At 35.6% G+C, this 21,574-nt stretch overlaps 1 protein-coding gene across 1 annotated transcript; it reads left to right on the forward strand.

Annotated features, from left to right (window-relative positions):
- The first annotated feature begins 4,745 nt into the window (after positions 1-4,745).
- On the forward strand, positions 4,746-5,968 carry LOC147369219 (olfactory receptor 2L2-like). Its single transcript, XM_086411145.1, has one exon. The coding sequence runs from the start codon at positions 5,013-5,015 to the stop codon at positions 5,949-5,951; it is 939 nt and encodes a 312-aa protein (XP_086267271.1). The 5' UTR covers positions 4,746-5,012; the 3' UTR covers positions 5,952-5,968.
- The last annotated feature ends 15,606 nt before the right edge of the window (positions 5,969-21,574 follow it).

A 21,574-nucleotide genomic window follows, 5' to 3' on the forward strand; every position in this document is an offset into this window, starting at 1 on the left:
AGATGACTGTGTTTCTATGACTGTAGTCTCCCAGCACTACAGTGTCTTTCTCTTCTATTTCCTTTTAAAACCCAGACTGACTTGAAATTCTTCTTGGAATTATTTAACTAAAATTGACGTTGATAATGTTATTTTCCTCAATGTGATAAGTAATCACTTCCTTTCAGTTGGTGCATCCCTACATCCACAGGATCACAGAACAATTTCCTGCCTAAAAGTATATATTCTGTTCATGTTAAATTGAAGGTAGTTGCTTTTAAAAATGTGATAAGTCACAATGAATCAAGTATACAACTTCCTGTAGCTTCAATTTACTGTCCAGTATTCTAACATAAAATCCTTTGGCTGGATAAATCACATTTCTCAATGTTCTAAAACTTGAAATCAGGTTCAATTTATGTAAAAAAAGTTGTATCCTTTCTCTCTTTTTCATAAGTCCCAATATTCTTTGGCAACCAAAAGTCTGCTCTCTATGGCTATGAGTCTGTTGATTTCTTTTTTAAATTTTAGCTCAATTTATTAGCAAAAAGTCTTATCACATATATGTCAATTTATAAAGCTAAAGACTCATCCATATTCTATTACCTTTTATAGCAATGTTTTATGATTCATGAATATTCTATAGTGTTTATAACAATATTTCACCTGTATTTTTCATCAGGGGTACACAGAATGGAACATCTTTTTCAAAATATATAAATGTTATTATTCATTAAGAGCTATGAGATTTAAAAAATAATCAAATTGGATTGAAATTAGGGGAAAAATATAATACACAACTCAAGATTTGTTTTTTTTTTTATTTTATTTTTTTAACTTTACAATATTGTATTGGTTTTGCCATATATCAACATGAATCTGCCACAGGTATACACATGCTCCCCATCCTGAACCCTCCTCCCTCCTCCCTCCCTGGACCATCCCTCTGGGTAGTCCCAGTGCTCCAGCCCCAAGCATCTAGTATCGTGCATCAAACCTGGACTGGCGACTCATTTCGTATATGATATTATACATGTTTTAATGCCATTCTCCCAAATCATCCCACCCTCTCCCTCTCCCTCTCCCACAGAGTCCAAAAGACTGTTCTATACATCAGTGTCTCTTTTGCAGATTTGATTTCAATTCTATATTCTTCACTTTCTCTTAGGATAAATGAATGCATGGCTTCATGCTCTTCTTTTGTGTGCCTCCTCTGGAGGTATGTGACACTCAATACCTATTAAACTTTTCACTGCACTCTTTATGGAATACATGCTGTTATTTCAGCATCAATTTATTCCCTGTGTTTGCCAGCACATGAAATGTTCTATGAGAGATTCAGTGCTTTTCTTACTGAACAGATGTTTATTGTGTTTACATTTAGTTATTGTCTGAAGGATGTGGTGAAATAGAACAGAATATTACAGCCTGCATCCTTTTGTGCCCAAACATGGGTATAAATAACCATCCAGGCACAGACATAACTTCACTAGACCTCTGGATTTTACGTGACAGATTACAGCACTCATGTGGAGCACACAAATGAGAACAGACATATTATATTGGGTGGGAAGGACAGTTTAACTCTACCTGAGTCACTCTTTCCCCCAGTAACTTGAAGAACAGTGCAGAGAGAGATTTATTCTCCCATGAGTTAGCAAAAGTCAAGTGAGCATCCAATTTTCATATATACTCAAATATCAAGCCCAATGGCCCAGAACCCTGTGACTATACCTACCCTTGGTTCATGATACTTACCTGCCCAAATTCTCTGGCTGCATTACTGGTTAAAAGCTTTCTGTCTCAGATTGAGTCTATAAAAATTGGAACTACTGAATACTTACCCAAATATGAGAACACCAATGCAAAAATATAAGACTACAAGTTTTACAAGGTTCATAAAGTAATGAATGAAGATCTATAATCTGCCTATTGATCTTCCTTCATAGCTCAGTTGGTAAAGAATCCTCCTGTGATGCAGTAGACCCTGGTTTGATTGCTGGGTCAGGAAGATCCGCTGGAGAAGGGATAGGCTATCCACTCCAGTATTCTTGGGCTTCTCTTGTGGCTCAGCTGGTAAAGAAAATGCCTGAAATGCGGAAGACCTGGGTTCAGTCCCTGGGTTGAGATGATTCCCCTGGAGAAGGGAAAGGCTACCCACTCCAGTATTCTGGCCTGAAGAATTCCATGGACTATGCAGTCCTTGGGGTCACAAAGAGTTGGACATGACTGAGGGACTTTCACTTTCACTTCACTTAACTTCATAATCTGCCTAACAATGAATACATAACATTCCTCTTTATCCATTGATCTGTTGATGGACAATTAACTCACGTCCATATCTTGGCAGTTGTAAATAATTCAGGATGAACAGTGAGGTACATGTATCTTTTCAAATGAGTGTTTTTGGATTTTTCAGATGTATACCCAGGAATGGAGTTGCTGGATGTCTAGTAGTTTTATTATTACCATGTGAGAAACATCAGTAGTGTTATGCACAGTGGCTTCTCCAATTTACATCCCGACCAACAGTTAGGATGGTTCCCTTTTCTCCACATCCTGTCCAACATTGTTTCCACATCTTTGCCAACATTTACTGTTTTTGTTTTTGTGTTCTTTTTTTTTTTTAAACTTTACATAATTGTGTTAGTTTTGCCAAATATCAAAATGAATCCATCACAGGTATACATGTGCTCCCCATCCTGTACCCTCCTCCCTCCTCCCTCCCCATACCATCCCTCTGGGTCGTCCCAGTGCACTAGCCCCATGCATCAAGTATTGTGTATCAAACCTGGACTGGCATCTCGTTTCATACATGATATTTTACATGTTTCAATGCCATTCTCCCAAATCTTCCCACCCTCTCCCTCTCCCACAGAGTCCATAAGACTGTTCCATACATCAGTGTCTCTTTTGCTGTCTCGTACACAGGGTTATTGTTATCATCTTTCTAAATTCCATATATATGCATTAGTATACTGTATTGGTGTTTTTCCTTCTGGCTTACTTCACTCTGTATAATAGGCTCCAGTTTCATCCACCTCATTAGAACTGATTCAAATGAATTCTTTTTAATGGCTGAGTAATACTCCATTGTGTATATGTACCACAGCTTTCTTATCCATTCATCTGCTGATGGACATCTAGGTTGCTTCCATGTCCTGGCTATTATAAACAGTGCTGCGATGAACATTGGGGTACACGTGTCTCTTTCCCTTCTGGTTTTTGTGTTCTTTTTACTGATAGCCATTCTAACAGTTGTAAGGTAATAATGTCTCACTGAGGTTTTGAGTTTCATTTTCCTGATTATTAGCTATGTTAAACATCTTATCATGTTCACACTGGCCATCTGCATTTCCTCTTTAGAAAAAAATGTCTATTTAGTTCTTCAGCCCATTTTTTAATTGGGTGTTGTTGAGTTGTTTTTATTTTGTTTGTTCAGTCACTCAGGCATGCCCGACTCTTTGTGATCCCATGGACTGCAGTATGCCAGGCTTCCCTGTCCCTCACCATCTCCCGGAACTTGATCAAATTTATATCCATTGAATCGATAATGCCATCCAACCATCTCATCCACTGTCATCCCATCCTCCTCCTATCTCCAATCTTTCCTAGCATCAGGGTCTTTTCCAATGAGTTGGCTCTTCGCATCATGTGGCCAAAGTATTGGAGCTTCCTCTTCAGCATCAGTCCTCCCAATGAATATTCAGGACTGATTTCCTTTTGGAAGGACAGGTTGGATCTCCTTGCAGTCCAATGGACTCACAAGAGTGTTTTTCAATTCCACAGCTCAAAAGCATTAATTATCTGGCACTCATCCTTCTTTATGCCCCAACTTTCATATCCATACATGACTACTGGAAAAATCATAGCTTTGACTATATGACATTTGTCAACAAAGTAATATCTCTGCTTTTTAATATGCTGTCTATGTTTGTCATAGCATTTCTTCCAAGGAGCAAGTGTCTTAATTTCATGTCTACAGTAACCATCCACAGCAATTTTGGAGCCCAAGAAAATAATGTCCTTCGCTGTTTCCATTTTTACCCCATTTATATGCCTTTACCTTCAATCTTTCCCAGCATCAGGGTCTTTTCAAATGAGTCAGTTCTTTGCATCAGGTGGCCAAAGTATTGGAGTTTCAGCTTCAATATCAGTCTTTCCAATGATTATTCTGGGCTGATTTCCTGTAGGATGGACTGGTTGGATCTCCTTGCTGTCCAAAGGACTCTTAAATGTCTTTTCCAACACCACAGTTCAAAAGCATCAGTTCTTCAGTGCTCAGCTTTCTTTATAGTCCAACTCTCACATTCATACATGACTAATGGAAAAACCATACCTTTGACTAGATGGACCTTTGTTGTCAAAGTAATTTTTCTACTTTTTCATATGTTGTCTCATGCTTAATTACTAAACATTAAGTATCATCTCTTGATTATATCCACTCTGGCCACAGTGGATGGAGACCTTCCCCTTCCACATACAACTGCCTCCAACTACCTTTTATCTTTCCCTTCTTTCCATCATAGTTAAATCCCACTTTGTGTCTATGATGGTTAGGTTGAGAACACTTTTCCATCTTCTAGGATACATTGCTAAAGTAGAAAAATATTAATTACTATAAAATCTTATATTTTAGTTAGTCTTTCCATATAAATAGTTCCTCTTATTTTGCTTTTCACAGTCAAGAAACTTTAAGGTGATACTGGGAATTTCAAGAAAATGTTTCAAGAGATGTTAAGAATTTTAGAAGAAAATCCTTTTTAATAAAATATTTATTTAGTTTTCTGTATTCTGCTCATGTTGTACAGTCACTCAAATATATCAGTTCTTAAAATGCTATTCTTTATAATTTTAACTTCATCATTATTACAATTTTTCCAATATAGATAACTCCAGTTCTTTATTACAGAGTAGTAAAACTTTAAACAATATTCAGCTGACTAAAATAATACTATAGAAATATATTATTGTTTTAAACTTGAATTATGTACTTTTGTGTCTGCCTTTAGGAATAATTACATGAATGACCCATGGGAAATTATAATCAAACATCAACTGATTTCATTTTATTGGGATTGTTTCCCTCTTCAAGAACTGGTCTGTTCCTTTTTATTCTCATTGGTTTCATTTTCTTAATGGCTCTAGTTGGTAACCTTTCCATGATTCTTCTCATCTTTCTGGACATCCGTCTTCACAAGCCCATGTATTTTCTGCTTAGCCAGCTCTCCCTCATGGATCTGAACTACATCTCTACCACTGTTCCCAAAATGGCCTATGATTTTCTGTTTGCAAACAAGTCTATCTCCATCATCGGGTGTGGGATTCAGAGCTTCTTCTTCTTGGCTATGGCATGTGCAGAAGGATTGCTTTTGGCCTCTATGGCTTATGATCGTTATGTGGCCATTTGCTTTCCTCTTCACTATCCCATCAGAATTAGCAGAAGAGTGTGCATATTGATGATAACAGGATCTTGGATAATGGGCTCTATCAACTCCTGTGCCCACACCACATATATTCTCTCTATCCCTTATTGCCAATCCAGGTCCATCAATCATTTCTTCTGTGATGTCACAGTCATGTTGACAATAGCCTGCATTGATACAACAGTCTATGAATACACGGTGTTTCTGAGCACCACACTTTTCCTTTTGCTGCCCTTCATTGGTATTGCTTTTTCCTATGGCCGTGTTCTCCTTGTTGTCTATCGCATGAACTCAGCAGAAGGGAAGAAGAAGGCCTATTCAACCTGCAGCACCCACCTCACTGTGGTTTCTTTCTACTATGCACCCTTTGTTTACACGTATCTACGCCCAAGATTTCTGCGTACTCCAACAGAGGACAAAGTTCTGGCTGTCTTTTACATCATCCTTACCCCGATGCTCAATCCTATTATCTACAGCCTGAGAAACAAGGAGGTGATTGGGGCCCTGAGAAGAGTAACTCAGAGAATCTCCCCTATGAAAATGTAGACTAAATATTTTTATGAATACCAGGAGTTATATATATATATATATATATATACATACACACACATATATATATATGTATGATATAAATCTGTTTATAACTGTATAGTCATTAAAATATTTTTATTAAATGAAAAGAGTAAAACTGATCTAGAGGACAAGAAAATAGTTCATATCTTGAAAAACCTCAATCTTATTTCTTGTTTCTTTTTTTTAAATCAATTTCAAATGCATTTTGATAGGCTGTCAACTAGAAAGATTCTGTCATTTAGTAGTGAACACAGACATTAACTGAATAACAGAATATCATTCACCATAACAGTTCCACAGTTTTCAATACATTTTTCAACAGGTCTGAACCACATTTTCTGAATGTCTAGATAAAATTAAAAGACAGAATACTTTTTGTTCTTCCTATAGTATAACCATAATTACCAGTAACACTTTTTTTTTTTTTTTAATTCCAACATAGGGAAACTTCTTGTTAGAGATTTAGCTGAGAATTCTGAAGTGCTTATACCACTCTGAACAGAAACTGAGAAGTTTATGTTAATTACAGGGTGATGCATCTATCATATTAGGTATACCTGGAAATCAACAATAGGCCTTGAAAATGCCACAAGAGATTGCTAAGACAATTATACAAGTGGGTCAGCAGTTAGTCTCATTAGTGGAAATTAAAACTGTTGAGGAAATCCATGCAAACAGCTACTCTCAAAACAGCTACTCTCAAAACATACTGTGTACCTGCTAAGTTGCCATTACAACATTTGTATTATATGATGTCTCTCAAATGAGTTTTTATTCTCCACTCACTACATCCCATAGTTTTACTGGGAAAGTTAACTTTGTAAACTAATTTTCTTAGTTCACATGATGGCTTGATCACTTTCTTAAACAGATCTCATCACTGTATCAACAAAAATTCATCAGTTCAAGTAAATTTCCATGCAAATTGTTATCCATTAGTGATCAATGCAGAAATGCACTTGACCTCTCACATGTGGCAGAGAAGGGGAGGTTCATATTCTACATAATATGCAAGGCAAATCCCAAAATGAACATATGAGGACTCTTGCTCAAAAATCAGAAAAAAAAAAGTTAGATTATTGCTGCTCAAATGTAGTTTTCTCTTCAAAATTAATTCTTTAGTTGTGAAATGAAATTACACATTCAAAAAAAAAAATATATATATACATATTGCATATAAACATAATGCTTCATTATCAGATTTGGGAGATCAATCCTTTCCACTTTATTTTCACTAAATTTAAAGCTTTAGAAACTTTATTCTCTGTTAATATAATTAAAGTGTTTTCAGCATCTGGTGATAAATACTAAGTTTCAATGAATTTGTGATGATTTTTAATATTTAAATTTTAAAAGATTCTTTCTGCTTATGTTACTGGAGCTATTAGGAGTGCTTATAGTTTAGGAGAATATCAGGCTGAATATTTGATAAATTATATTAAATATAAATTCTAGTACACACATATCTGATGATTCAAAAGGAGAAGAAATGTTTTCTAAAAGCAGTTATCTTATGAAACAGCTTCAAATTATCAATTAATACAAATCTGTTTTATATAAGTCTAAATTTAACTTTAAATATAAATTTAGTCAATGGCATTTTAATGATTCATCTTCAATGTCTGACAATTAGTTGACTTTGTATAAGAATGATGTTTCAATTATCTGCTCATTCATTTTATCACTACACATTCATTTGTAAGAAAATTAATTTTTAAAATGTTTTAATAATTGTTTTCTGTAAGTTTACATAAAAATGGTATGCTTTTCCACCTCTGATCTTTCAAATTAATTTTAAATCTTTAAGCAAGCTTTAAATATTATTTCTAAGCCTGTGAATATTTGTTTTACAATATTTCAACAGCTTTTAAAACCATAAATTTTATACTCTGATAATAATTCTATGATATGATCTTTTGTAATGATTATTTGTACACTTTTGTAAGTATTTATTGGAAAAGTTTACTCCCTAAACCTATCATTTCCTGTTCTAACACTTGGGTGAGATTGTTAATAATTTAGTAGATTACACAGAGATTAACACTGAATGGAAAAATAAGTCAGCCCCCATCTCCATAAGAGTCATTTCTCCAGCCAAGTAAATCTCCTTCTCTCTCCTAGGCGGTGGCCTAGTCACCACTGTTGTTGTATCTATATTTGCTCTTGTCACCACTACCACCAATCTGGGTTCAAGCTCCACCCAGCCACTTCCCTGGGGTCCTGTAGTGCCCTGAACACTAATGCATGTGTGGACATGGGGAGGCCAGGCATATTGCTTCATGTCCATGTTGCTTGCCCTTATGTGTACAAGTCCTGCTGCTGGACTGAAACTGCATACTAATGCCGCCACCCAGTATAGATCCTCTGCTCACGTGTGTACTCAGTGATAAAATTAAGAATTTCCAAATGGCAGCAGAGCAATAATTAAGCAAGGTTACTATCTGAGTATGAGAACGTATGTAAGCACACATGCTCTATGCTTTGAGAAATGTAGATTGAACAAATACAAAGGGGATGACATCATGTAAAACCAGCAAAATGATGTGGATGTCAGTTTTTGTCATTGGAAATATCCTAAGAAAGTGTGGAAGCAAGCAGGCAAATGCATTCCAGACTCCTTCCCATTTTAGGTAGTGAGTAATAGAAGGAATCAGGAGACATCAATCTATTTCTGTCCTGAAACAATATATTTTGTTCTGCCCTTTAAAAGAAACTGGAAACAATTTTATTTACTTTTTAAGTAACTGCCTAGAAAATGAAGATTTAGCATTATATAAAATTAATTTCCTACACTTACTCCTTGGAAGGAAAGTTATGACCAACCTAGATAGCATATTCAAAAGCAGAGACATTACTTTGCCAACAAAGGTCCGTCTAGTCAAGGCTATGGTTTTTCCAATGGTCATGTATGGATGTGAGAGTTGGACTGTGAAGAAGGCTGAGCACCGAAGAATTGATGCTTTTGAAGTGTGGTGTTGGAGAAGACTCTTGAGAGTCCCTTGGACTGCAAGGAGATCCAACCAGTCCATTCTGAAGGAGATCAGCCCTGGGATTTCTTTGGAAGGAATGATGCTAAAGCTGAAACTCTAGTACTTTGGCCACCTCATGCGAAGAGTTGACTCATTGGAAAAGACTCTGATGCTGGGAGGGATTGGGGGCAGAGGAGAAGGGGACGACAGAGGATGAGATGGCTGGATGGCCTCACTGACTCAATGGACGTGAGTCTCAGTGAACTCTGGGAGTTGGTGATGTACAGGGAGGCCTGGCATGCTGCGATTCATGGAGTCGCAAAAAGTCAGACACGACTGAGTGACTGATCTGATCTGATGTAAGTTCTGGCAGCTCTATGGTGGGATTATTGGCATCCTTCTCCGAGAAGACTTATGCCATTCCCAAGTCTGCTGCACTCAGAGCTCCTACCTCTGTGGCAGTCCACTGCTGACCTGTACCTCCACAGGAGATACTCAAACACAGTTCTGTCTCAGTCTCTGTGGGGTCTCTGTTTCTTCCACAGACTGAGGAAAACAGATTCCAGTCTTGGAGGGCACAAACAAAACCTTGTGTGCACAGAGAATCAGAGGAAAGGAGCAGTGATTCCACAGGAAACTCAACTAAAACTACCTGCTAGTGTTGGACGGTGTCCTGTGGAGACATGGGTCAGCAGGGGCTTACAACAGGGATGGGGGTGGGGGAGTGGAAACAGCTGTCTGGCAAGGTCCCCTTTGGCATAAACTCTCTTGGAGGTCACCATTGACTTAACCATAGCCTCCATAGATCGGGCCAAAACATTGCCAGAAAGAAAGTCAGCATATGGCTGGTGACTCAAAACTGACCAGAGGCAAACACATTAGAAAAGCTTAGAGTTTAATAATAAGTAGGAGAAGGCAATGGCAACCCACTCCAGTACTCTTGCCTGGAAAATCCCATGAATGGAGGAGCTTGGTAGGCTGCAGTCCATTGGGTTGCTAAGAGTTGGGCACGACTGAGTGACTTCACTTTCACTTTTCACTTTCATGCATTGGAAAAGGAAATGGCAACCCACTCCAGTTTTCTTGCCTGGAGAATCCCAGAGATCGGGGAGCCTGGTGGGCTGCCATCTATGGGGTCACACAGAGTTGGACACGACTGAAGTGACTTAGCAGCAGCAGCAGCAAACCATTATTCTGTAAGTGAGGCTTTTGATGATAAACTCAAATGATATTTGAAAAGCAGGATACATAAACTCTGAGAACCAAGGAGGTTTTGGTGGAACATAATTGTTATCAGACAAGGTAAATCTTCCCTGAGACAAGATTATCAAAATTATCACCAACCAATCTGGAGGGGTGTATTGCTGATCCTGTTCATGATGCCGACTATCTAGCTGTATCTCACTGTGTGCACTGTTCATTGAACCCATGGTAGGCAAGGCACAAGCTAAAATGCTGGAAGAAGACTTGAGGAGACATATGAACTGCAGACACATCTATTCTCTCCTGGCTGACGCAGTAGCCGTAGCAGTAGACACACTGTATTCTTTCCTCTCATAGCTGACCCCACAGACACAGCCGTGATGCAGCAGTAATGCTGCTGCTTCTAGGTGGAGCTTGCGTATCCCTACAACACACAACCCGTGACAAAGTGAGTCCCTCATGACATGCATGCACAGTGATAAGCGATCTCAGCTATTACATAGTCATTATTTACAAAATGTGGAGTGAGAGCTTGAATGTGCCATCTTGGCTAATTTGCTCTCTCCCCACAAGGGGTCGTTCTCTTTTGTTAGCCTCTCCTTGCCCTGAATATACAGAAGAGAATTATGAACCAACAATTAATGAGCTAGCTGAGAGATCACATTAAAGAATCTTGGAAAGAAAAGTTCATGATGGAAATTTCAAGTTGACCAACAACTTCTGTGTGGTAAAGAATAGCTCATATGTCAGATTTTTTTCGAAACCTGTGTAATGGTGTTGCTCCCTTATGCCAGGCTTTCCTACTGGTTCTTGTTCATGTAATAAACTTTAACAAAAGAGAAACTACCCAGTGCCAGAGTGTTGTAGCCCCTAGTTTGGGCAGTTTGGCTGACTGCTGAGACCCAGTTAGAGCCTGAAGGTTGAGTTAGAAAGTTAAAAGAAGTACTGAGTTCAGATAAAGACGTGCAGTTGTCCACTTCTCTGATCACTTTGGACTCCCTTTGTCACTCAATCAGTAAAGAATCCACCTGCAATCCAGGAGACCTGGGTTCAATCCCTGTGTCAGGAAGATCCTCTGGAGAAGGAAATGGCAACCCAATCCAGTATGCTTGCCTGGGGAATCCCATGGACAGAAGAGCCTAGTGGGTTACAGTCCATGGGGTGGCAAGAGTCAGACATGACTTAGTGACTAAATCACGTCATCACTGATAGCTTTGGAGTTGACAAACTATGAAGATAGAAGAGCAGCACAAAAATTTGGAGACCTTAGCATGCCATTTTACCAAGCTAGGAGGGCTCGAGCTGTCACGGATTAAGATTCAAGCACTTGTCACTATGCCTGATTAGTACTCTGAGAGGTAAAATTCCTGGAAAACGGAGAAGAGTAAAGGGAAATATGTTGTGGTTATTGACAATAAAATGGATGAATGGAAGATTCCATGCCATTTTATCACTAATACAAAGAACATTTTAAAATAGTAATTATTATCAACTTCTAAAAATAAATATTCCCCAAAACTACTAGAAGAAAATTTACATTCTTTTTTTTTGTCATTTAAAAGTATGGGTCTTATTATATCTCTAAAATGTAAGCAATGCCTACAATTGCTTGAAACTGAATAAATAAATACAGATGGTAAAATTATATAATTTTATATAACATATACATACTGTTAAACATCACCAGTTTGTTCTTTTCTCCTTCATATGCTCAGATTCTATTTATTGAATATTTGTTCTGCCTTCAAATATATACATTTCAAATCATGTCTTGGTTATTTCCAGCCTATTGAATTTCCATGTAATTATTAGAATTAGCTTGCAAAAGTTTTCACCAAAACGTGAGATTTTTTAGTGTGATTGTATGCAATTTGGAAAATAATTTGTGGAGAAAGAAACTAATATTCATTTTGATCGATTTACTAGTAAATCATATTTCACCATATGTATGTCAGTTTAGAAAGACTATGAAGACATCCATCAATCATATAATTTATTTCACATGGATATTTTACTTTATGAGTTCTTGTTATTTTTTTCAAGAATTTTTTGTGAAAATATTTATCACTTGAATTTTTCTATTTGGGAACAGAGAATGGTACCTCTTTTTCAAAATAAGTAAATGTGATATTTCTTTATAATTGTGTGATTTAATGAATAATTTTACTGAGCAGAGAAACTTTTCAAATCCTTTGAAAAAATACACAACTCAGGATATTGTTCAACTTCCATATTCTTCTTTCTTAGGGTAAAGGAAATCCATGATTCCATGCTCTGCTTGGTTTTGTACCATTTTCAAGGGAGATAAGTGATACTCAGTACTCCCCACTTTCCCCTGTACTCTTGGAATTAAAATGACTATTTTAGAATCAAATTATTCAGTGGGCTTGTTGAGGCATGGAATGTGCTGCGTGTGTCTATGTTAGTACTTCTTTGACTAAACACATGGCCATGGTGTTCACACATGGTTATTGTGTTAGAAAGATGGTGGGATAGATTATAAACTTCATCCCTCATGGAAACATGAACATAAATAACTATCCATGCACAAACATAATGTCATTAGAGCTCTGGATCCCAGATGAGAGATTACAGCACTCAGATGGAGCACAGAAATGGGAAAGATACATTGAAGAGGATAGAAAAGACAGTTTTGTTCTGAGTCACTGGTTCCCTGATACCATGAAGTACAGGGCAGAGAGATTTCTCCTTTAGAGTTCTCTAATGAGAAAAAGAAAGCCAAGTGAACCTGCAATTTTAATATAGACACAAACATCAAGCCCACTCATCCATGGACCCTGTAAGCAATCACACCCATGTTATCTGTCTGTTGGCCTGATCCAAATAAAGGCTGTCTCTCTCCAATCTAGTCTAATAAGACTGGACATTGTGACTTATTCAAATGTGAAAACAAAAAAAAAAAATCAGAACAAAAGTTTCACATGTTTGCAAGAGGGTACTATCAAAGGACAAAATAAGGTATAGGTAATTGACCCTAAAGAATTGAAGAGCTAAAAACTACCTAAAAATTTTCAGAATATTTATCATAGAGAAGCTTAGTGAACTGAACAGAATACAGACAATTTAAAAATATCAGAGAATCAATATCTGAATTAAATAATAAGATCAAGAAAAAAAAGAATGTATACATTTAAAAGAACCAAACCAAAATTCTAGAACTGGAGAATGTAGTGACTGAACTAGGAAAAAAAAAAAAAATCAAGGCTCAACAGTGGATGTAATTAAGCCAGAGAAAGACTGAGAAAGATCATTTGAACTTATCTGGGTAGAGGGTAAAAAAAAAAAAAAAAAAAAACAGAATACAAAGGAGTGAAAAATCTAATATAATTTATGAATTTTTATAAACAAACAATATAAACATTATCCCACAAGGAGCAGACAAAGAGAAAGGGGAGAGGAAACTTATTTAAAATAATGACATGAATGTCCCAAATGTGAAGAGGGAAATAAACATCCACATCCATGAAAATAAACAACTGAAGATAATTTAAATGCAAAAATGTCTTTACTGAGACATATTGTAAAAAAAACTCAAATATTTTGAAAATTATATTTAACAAATTGAAGAACTCCAATATTATATCTTCATAAGTAAAAGGTATAATTAGTTGTAACTATGATAAATGTAACAATGTTAATGTATTATCTGCAATAAAATTACTTCACTCTATTTTCTGAATATTGAATCACAATAATATCATTTTCTTTATTTTGATTAATAAGTGAAAATTGTTTTATATTTTAATATGTGAAGTGAAAAAGTGAAAGTGTTAGTCATGTAGTCAGGTCTGACTCTTTGTGACCCTATGAACTGTAACCTACCAGGCTCCTCTGTCCATAGAATTCTCCAGAATATGTATTTCTATCCAAATGGAAACCACTGAAAATATTTATTACTTAAAGTAAACTCCCATATATTTGATATTTTAAGAGTTTGGCTGGTATGCTTTTATTAAGAAGGCAGAGCATGGAAGAATTGATGCTTTCAAACTAGGATGCTGGAGAAGATTCTTGAAGAGTCCCTTGGAAATCAAGGAGATCAAACCAGTCAATTGTAAATCAAATCAACCCTGAATATTCTTTGGGAGGACTGATGCTGAAGCTAAAGCTCCAATACTTTGGCCTCCTGATGCGAACAGCTAACTCAATGGAAAAGACTGAGATGTTAGGAAAGAATGAAAGCAGGAGGAGAAGAGGTGACAGAGCATGAGATGCTTGGATGACAGCACCAATTCAATCAATGGACATCAACTTGGGCAAACTGGGAGATGATGCTTGGATGACAGCACTGATTTAATCAATGGACATCAACTTGGGCAAACTGGGAAATGATGTGGCAGCCTGGCATGCCACAGTCCATGGAGTTGCAATGAGTCGGACATAGCTTGGCGACTGAACAACAACTTGCAGTCATATCATTAATGTGACTTCCTGGAAAGCAATATATAAAGTATATGACCCAAAGTGTTTAGAGTCATAATAATATGGGAATAATCTGAATAAACAAGTCATTTATTTCCCCATTGAAATGACCCTTAAAACGTCTTTCCCAACTTTGGCATCTGGCCATCCTAGGCTATTAGTAACTTAACCTACATTTGCTAAATCTCAGTGGACTTTCCTAAGTCAATAGCAAAAAAAAAAAAAAGTATTAGAATAAACTTTCAGGTAACAAAGTTCTAGAATCATTGGTGCTCCTAAGTTTCCATGGAGGTATTTAAAATGTCAACTATAGAGAAATAAAATATTAATGTGTATATAAATACATTCATTTAGAAAGCTTTCAAAGATTTTACTGAGGAAACAACTTTGTTTATATGATGACCCTTGGACCTCTGCAGCTAATCAAGCCAGTGAGTGAATGGAAGTGCAGATATAATTAAAGGTACTAATACTCTTTGTATTTTTATTTTTATTTTTATTCACTCCACAGTAAGATGGGCTTTTCAGCAAGTACTCAGAGATTTATTCAGAATTAAATGCTTATGTTTATGTGTGTTAGTCTCTTAGTCATGTCCGACTCTTTGCTACCCCATGGACTGTAGCCTGTCATGATCCTCTGTCCATAGGATTTTCCAGGCAAGAATACTGGAGTGGGATGCCATTCCTTTCTCCAATTAACATTTATAATAAGATATAAATCCATTCAGGTATCTCATTAGCCAGAGAACTCCAAAAAGAAAGCTGTATTTGACTGAAACTGTTTAAAATAATACATATACTAGAATATATATCCTTAAAAATATTAAAAAAAAAAAAAATGAACTGCTCGAACACATAGTCATGTGTTTTAAGATGTAAAGCTCTTTTAAACCTGAAACCTGTCATACAATTCCAATAAATGATCTGATTGAGAATGATTGTGAAATGATAGTAAAACCTAGCAAAATCAGTAATAAAGGCAATTGTTGCTATTGTCTGAACTACTGTTCTGGACTTATGCTGAATGGCCTTACTCTTAACTACACCAATTCTTGAAAGATTACTGAATATAATTATGATATTCTATTATGCAGTATGTAATAAGATTTTACATTCTTTAAAATTGCACTTCAACTATTAGAAGAATTTATTTGACCTTAATCAGAAAAAGATCTGTATAGGAGAAAGGAAGTTGAAGGATAAATAATATTTATTAAAGATGGGAGGATTCATTATTGTGTGTATACTATAGCCTGTTGTATGTCCTCTAGAGAAGGGAAAGACTGCAGCAAAGTAGAGAAAGTTTGTAAGCAATATATTTATCCAGTCTTTAGGGGCAGAGAAATGTTCATGAAAGTACACTGTGTAATGGCACAGGTACTGATTCTGTTAATATTGTATTAACCCTTTTGGAAGTTTGGCTATTATACATATTGAAATTATTCAGGATTTAAGATAGTCAGTTTAGGAAATGTTTAATGTGTTCTATGTAAGACATAGGAAGCAAAGAATTTTAAAAGAAGTTTGAGGTCCAGGAGCAGCTGCACTTCTTACTATATAGTTTAGTAGTAACTGTGGCATATGAAATGGACAAAAGAAAGTGGTTTTGGAGTTGATTCATAAATGTGATTTTCTTGATGGGAAATGAGATGAAGGTCTTGGAAGATACTTTGGATGTGTTCAAGTGACAAAGAATAAATTTAACACAAGGATATCAGTGCTAAGAAATATGGAAGACTTTCTTATTTCCAATTTATTATAATTTTTTTAATGAATTAAGAGTGGTTAAATAATCAGTTCAGTTCAGTTCAGTCTCTCAGTCGTGTCCGACTCCTTGCGACCCCATGGACTGCAGCGCTCAAGGCTTCCCTGTCCATTACTAACTGCCAGAGCTTGCTCATTTCATGTCCATTGAGTTGGTGATGCCATCCAACAATCTTACCCTCTGTCATCCCCTTCTCCTCCCGCCTTCAATCATTCCCAGCATTAGGGTCTTTTCCAGTGAGTCAGTTCTTTGCATCAGGTGGCCAAAGTACTGGAGTTTCGGCTTCAGTACCAGTCCTTCCAATGAATATGTAGGACTGATTTCCTTTAGGATTGACTAGTTTTATCTCCTTAGTGTCCAAGGGACCCTCTCCAACACCACAGTTCAAAAGCATCAAATCTTCATGGTAATCTTAATGTTGGTTCCTACCTTGTTCTTTTTTCCTCCATGAATCCACTTTTTCTAATATCTAGAAATTATTTATATGGATTTTATATGAAAATATTAAATGGAGTATATTGTAAAGTTTATAATGGCTAATATTACTTTGTATGTATATACATATAAGTGTTTATAATTATACACATATAATTTGAGGGATAACTTCTAGAAATATTTCAGGTAACAAACCATATGTTTAGGTATAGTTCCAGTTCTAGTGAAGTTGCTCAGTGGTGTCCGACTCTGCGACCCCATGGACTGTAACCTACCAGGTTCCTTCATCCGTGGGATTTTCCAAGCAAGAACACTGGAGGGGTTGCCATTTCCTTCTCCAGGAGATCTTCCCTACTCAGGGATTGAACCTGGGTCTCCCACTTTGTAGGCAGATGCTTTACCGTCTGAGCCACCAGGGAAGTCTCTATGTTTAAGTATACCTAACCATTTTTATTTTAAAACAGAAATATTGTGAATTGAAGTATGTTATGCTGTCAATATTTGCATTTTGTTTTTTACTTCCTGTATACATCAATAACTTTCCAGTGAAGGAAAATAATATCTAAAAAAAAAAAAAAAAAACACTCTGCAGAGGTTTTTTGAATCAAATGGGCATAGCATGAAGAGACAATTGGAAACTGTATCATCATGCAATTGTGATGGATGACAACAATGTAAAAGTGAGTGTACATGATGGTGACAACAGTGACTGATAAAGGTGCTAAAATTTGTAACTACTTTCCAATTATATTTAACCCCAGGTATGTACTATTTTCATATTTTATCTAATGGATCGTTTTTAATATCTCATGTTTCTTTAAATCTGTTCTACAGAAAAGATGCATGTTCAGATAAATTCCTTGTTCTAACCTTACATTACCTATTAGAATTATCTATGTAAATCTAAATGTCTACACGAAGATCATTTTGCATTGCCATCAGTCATCTAAATAGTGATGTAAAATGACTTTCATAGAATCAGAATCCCATTACCTTAGAAATGTGTCCTCTAGTGTGTAGACAAACACTAGTCTACAGTATCCTTACATGGAAGCCTACATAACATTCCACATTCCTTTAAGTGTTTCTACATGTTCTACTAAAGAAGAGACAAAGATTTCATAATGGCTGATATACATTTACTGACTTAGGAATTTTACTGATAGTATGTAATAAGTAATGTGCTTTCAATTTTTGAAGTTATACAGTTTGGGAACCATAATTTTAATAGCATAAGAGATATGAAGCATATAGTGATTATTTCTATGTGTATATATGTGTGTGTTTCTAATGAATATAGTTCAATAAAGTTTTGCAATAATGAATCAGTATTACTAAACAAATAATTAAGTATACAGATATTCTGAAAGATGAAACTTATAATAAGTATATGTCCTTCATGTTTTGTTTTGCAATAAGAATATATTTATTCTCCTTCATTACACAAGTAGACCAGAAAGAGTTTAGCTTTACAACTATTTATATTAGATGTTGAACTAATTATACTAGAATTAAAGCTTATCATATTAGAATTATAATACTACTTCCCTACAAGTAGAATTTATAGAAACACTTTAAGGAATGTAGAATGCTATGTAGGCTTCCATGTATGGATACTGTAGACTAGTATGTTTGTCTAGATACTAGAAGACACATTTCTGGATAATGTGATTCTGATTCTGTGTAAGTCATTTTACAACACTGATGAAAATGACTGATGGCAATGCAAAATAATCTTGTAGACATTTAGATTGACGTAGACCTTTGCAACCCCTACCAGGGGTAGCCTGCCAGGCTCCTCTGTCCATGGAATTCTCCAGGCAAGAATACTGGAGTGGACAGCGGTTCCCTTCTCCAGGGATCTTCCCAACCCAGGTATCTAACCCAGGTCTCCACATTGCAGGTGGATTCTTTACAGTCAGAGCCACCAGGGAAGCCCAAGAATACTAGAGTGGGTAGCCTATCCCTTCTCCAGGGGATCTTCTCAACCCAGGAATCGAACTGGGGTCTCCTGCATTGCAGGCAGATTCTTTACCAGCTGGCCTACCAGGCAAACCTAGTGAGTTTTTAAGAACTAGAATTGATTTCATGAAACTAATGTTTTAGAAGACTCTCATTATAATTGAACTGCTAACCTGGTTTACTGTTTTCTCAACCCTACATATGAGTAAGGAAAATCAGTTTGGAGAGGTCCAACATATCAGGAGATTTTAGGGATCTAGGAAGATAGGCAATGGCACCCCACTCCAGTACTCTTGCCTGGCAAATCCAATGAACGGAGAAGCCTGGTAGGCTGCAGTCCATGGGGTCGCTAGGAGTTGGACACAACTGAGCAACTTCACTTTCACACTTTGAAGAAGGAAATGGCAACCCACTCCAGTGTTCTTGCCTGGAGAATCCCAGGGATGGGGGAGCCTGGCCGGCTGCCCTCTCTGGGGTCGCACAGAGTTGGACACGACTGAAGCGACTTAGCAGCAGTAGCAGCAGGAAGACAGAAAGTGATCAAATTTTCTGAAAACTTGTTGGAAAGAATTTTATGCTTTACAAATTTTAACAAATCTAATCTGAGATTTCCTATAACACTCACAGCAAAGCCAATCCAAGTAGACTTCTTTGGTGAATCTACAGTCTTGCTATTCCTCTGTGAATTCTCATACCAGCTTTATTTTGTAAAGAATGATTTCTGAGATTGACTTTGATGAATACTGAGGAAAGTGTAGAATATAAAAAGTGTGCATCAGTGGAAAATTCTGCATTATCAGAATTTAGAGAATACTCTTCCATGTTTTCTAAGTTGATCACTAAGTCACTATACTATACAGCCTTGAATGACTCACTTCATATCTATAATTCAGGTTTTTAAAACTTTTTTTTAATAGTTGAACTATAGATCTAAAAACTATTTGTTCTAGAATATATATACAATATATATTTTTAATAAATTTATTTATTTTAATTGGAGGCTAATTACTTTACAATATTGTATTGGTTTTGCCATACATCAACATGAATCCGCCACAGGTATACACGTATTCCCCATCCTTAGGAGAATTCACTTGCAAAGGATCATCCATATTAACTGCTGTCTATTCAGATTTCAGATTTCTGTATTCTGTATGATGAATAAAACCATTCAAATGCTGCCCACATGTCAAAATGAATTATGTAAGGCCATCTCTTGGAGTCAATATGCATCAGTTTAATTGCAGATATTATTCCTATGTTTATAGTTAAATATAAAATACTGAAAAACACCTCATTTTAGTGATTCTTTAATATATTCTTTTTACGTGTCTCCTAAGTAGGGACAATTTTGTAATGAGGGCTAGACAGGAATTGGATTCTATTTAGAGATTTTGGGATATCATTTTTGGAAGATAATATCTGTAGTGCTGGGCAAAGTGAAAATGCATTAAAGTCGGTATATATGAGAATATAGAAGAACACATTAAAATGAGTAAACATTGAAATAATTATTTATGTTTTAAAGAACTTTTCACATACATTCTTGTCCTTCTACCAACTGTATAGATCTTTTATTTTAATGATTTAATTTCTGTTTTTTTCTTTCTCACCTTTTATTTATTTTTTGTGTTGAATAGTAAAAAATGACACACCCTTGTTTCAGATGCATTACTTTAAAATATTTAATATTATAAGATAAGATAGAATAGATAAAGGGTGTATTTTTGAGATAGATGGAGATAAATATATGGTAGAACAATCTGGAATCCAGCTATCCAACTATTATGTATTTTAAGATAAAGTCACTTTAAATCTCTGAATCACAATTTTATTATTTAAAAAACATCAGTTGTGATTTCAAACTCAATAGAGAGTGGTAAAGATTAAATATAATTTAATTCTAAAACATCCTGACACACTTTACATGACAACCTATGGAGACAGTCAAAAAAGTTTGTCTCTCCATTTCTCTTCCAGATAAAGGCTTGCTTTTTCTCCCCAGCAAAAAAACATCATAAGACTTTTTTTTTTCCTGCTAGCTCTTTCATCTTATGTTGATATCATCAATGCTAATGCACAGATTAGAATCTTTTCAAGAAGTTTAGAATATAAAGAGATTGAAATGTTTTATAAATTGAAATAGATTATTGTTCTTCCAGTAGATAAAAGAAAACCAAATAAAAAAATAAGTTATTTGGTTTTATCTTTACCTCTAGAAAAAAAATATCCTCCTTACATTAGACTTTGTCGTATTCAAGGCTGATATATTCAACAATTGATTTTGCTTACCTCTAAGACACAGAGGGCTTTTATATAATATCATGTGAAAATATTATAATATAGAACAGTGCAACATGAATAACCAAAGGAAAATGCTCCATTGTCAGTTATAATACATGGATTCAAATCTCAGGATATGGTGTACCATTAATTATTTCCATTCATTGATCATTTTTTCATGTTGAGAGTGTGATAAAATTACCCAAAGGACACTTTTTTAATAGACATCCCTATATAAAATATGCATGATAATAATCACAATAATTTCTTTTATAGTTTCAAATACTGTTTTTAATCTATCAATAATTAAATGACCAATATAAATTGCATACTATGGTATAGTCTAATATCCTATTTACTTTTGGATCCAAATATTATGTATAAAAAGAAATCTGAAATTTTCCATAGAAAGTTTTAATAGACCACATATATTGGAGATCAATTCCTCCATAAACGTTCAAGACCCTGCCATAGGTTTGCACAATATATTTGGAATAGAAATATGAAATAATTGCAGTTACATTTATGTAGTATTT

Source organism: Bos grunniens, chromosome 7, assembly GCF_055505025.1.
Source record: "Bos grunniens cultivar Pamir isolate PY7600 chromosome 7, Bosgru_T2T1.0, whole genome shotgun sequence".
NCBI lineage: Eukaryota > Metazoa > Chordata > Mammalia > Artiodactyla > Bovidae > Bos > Bos grunniens.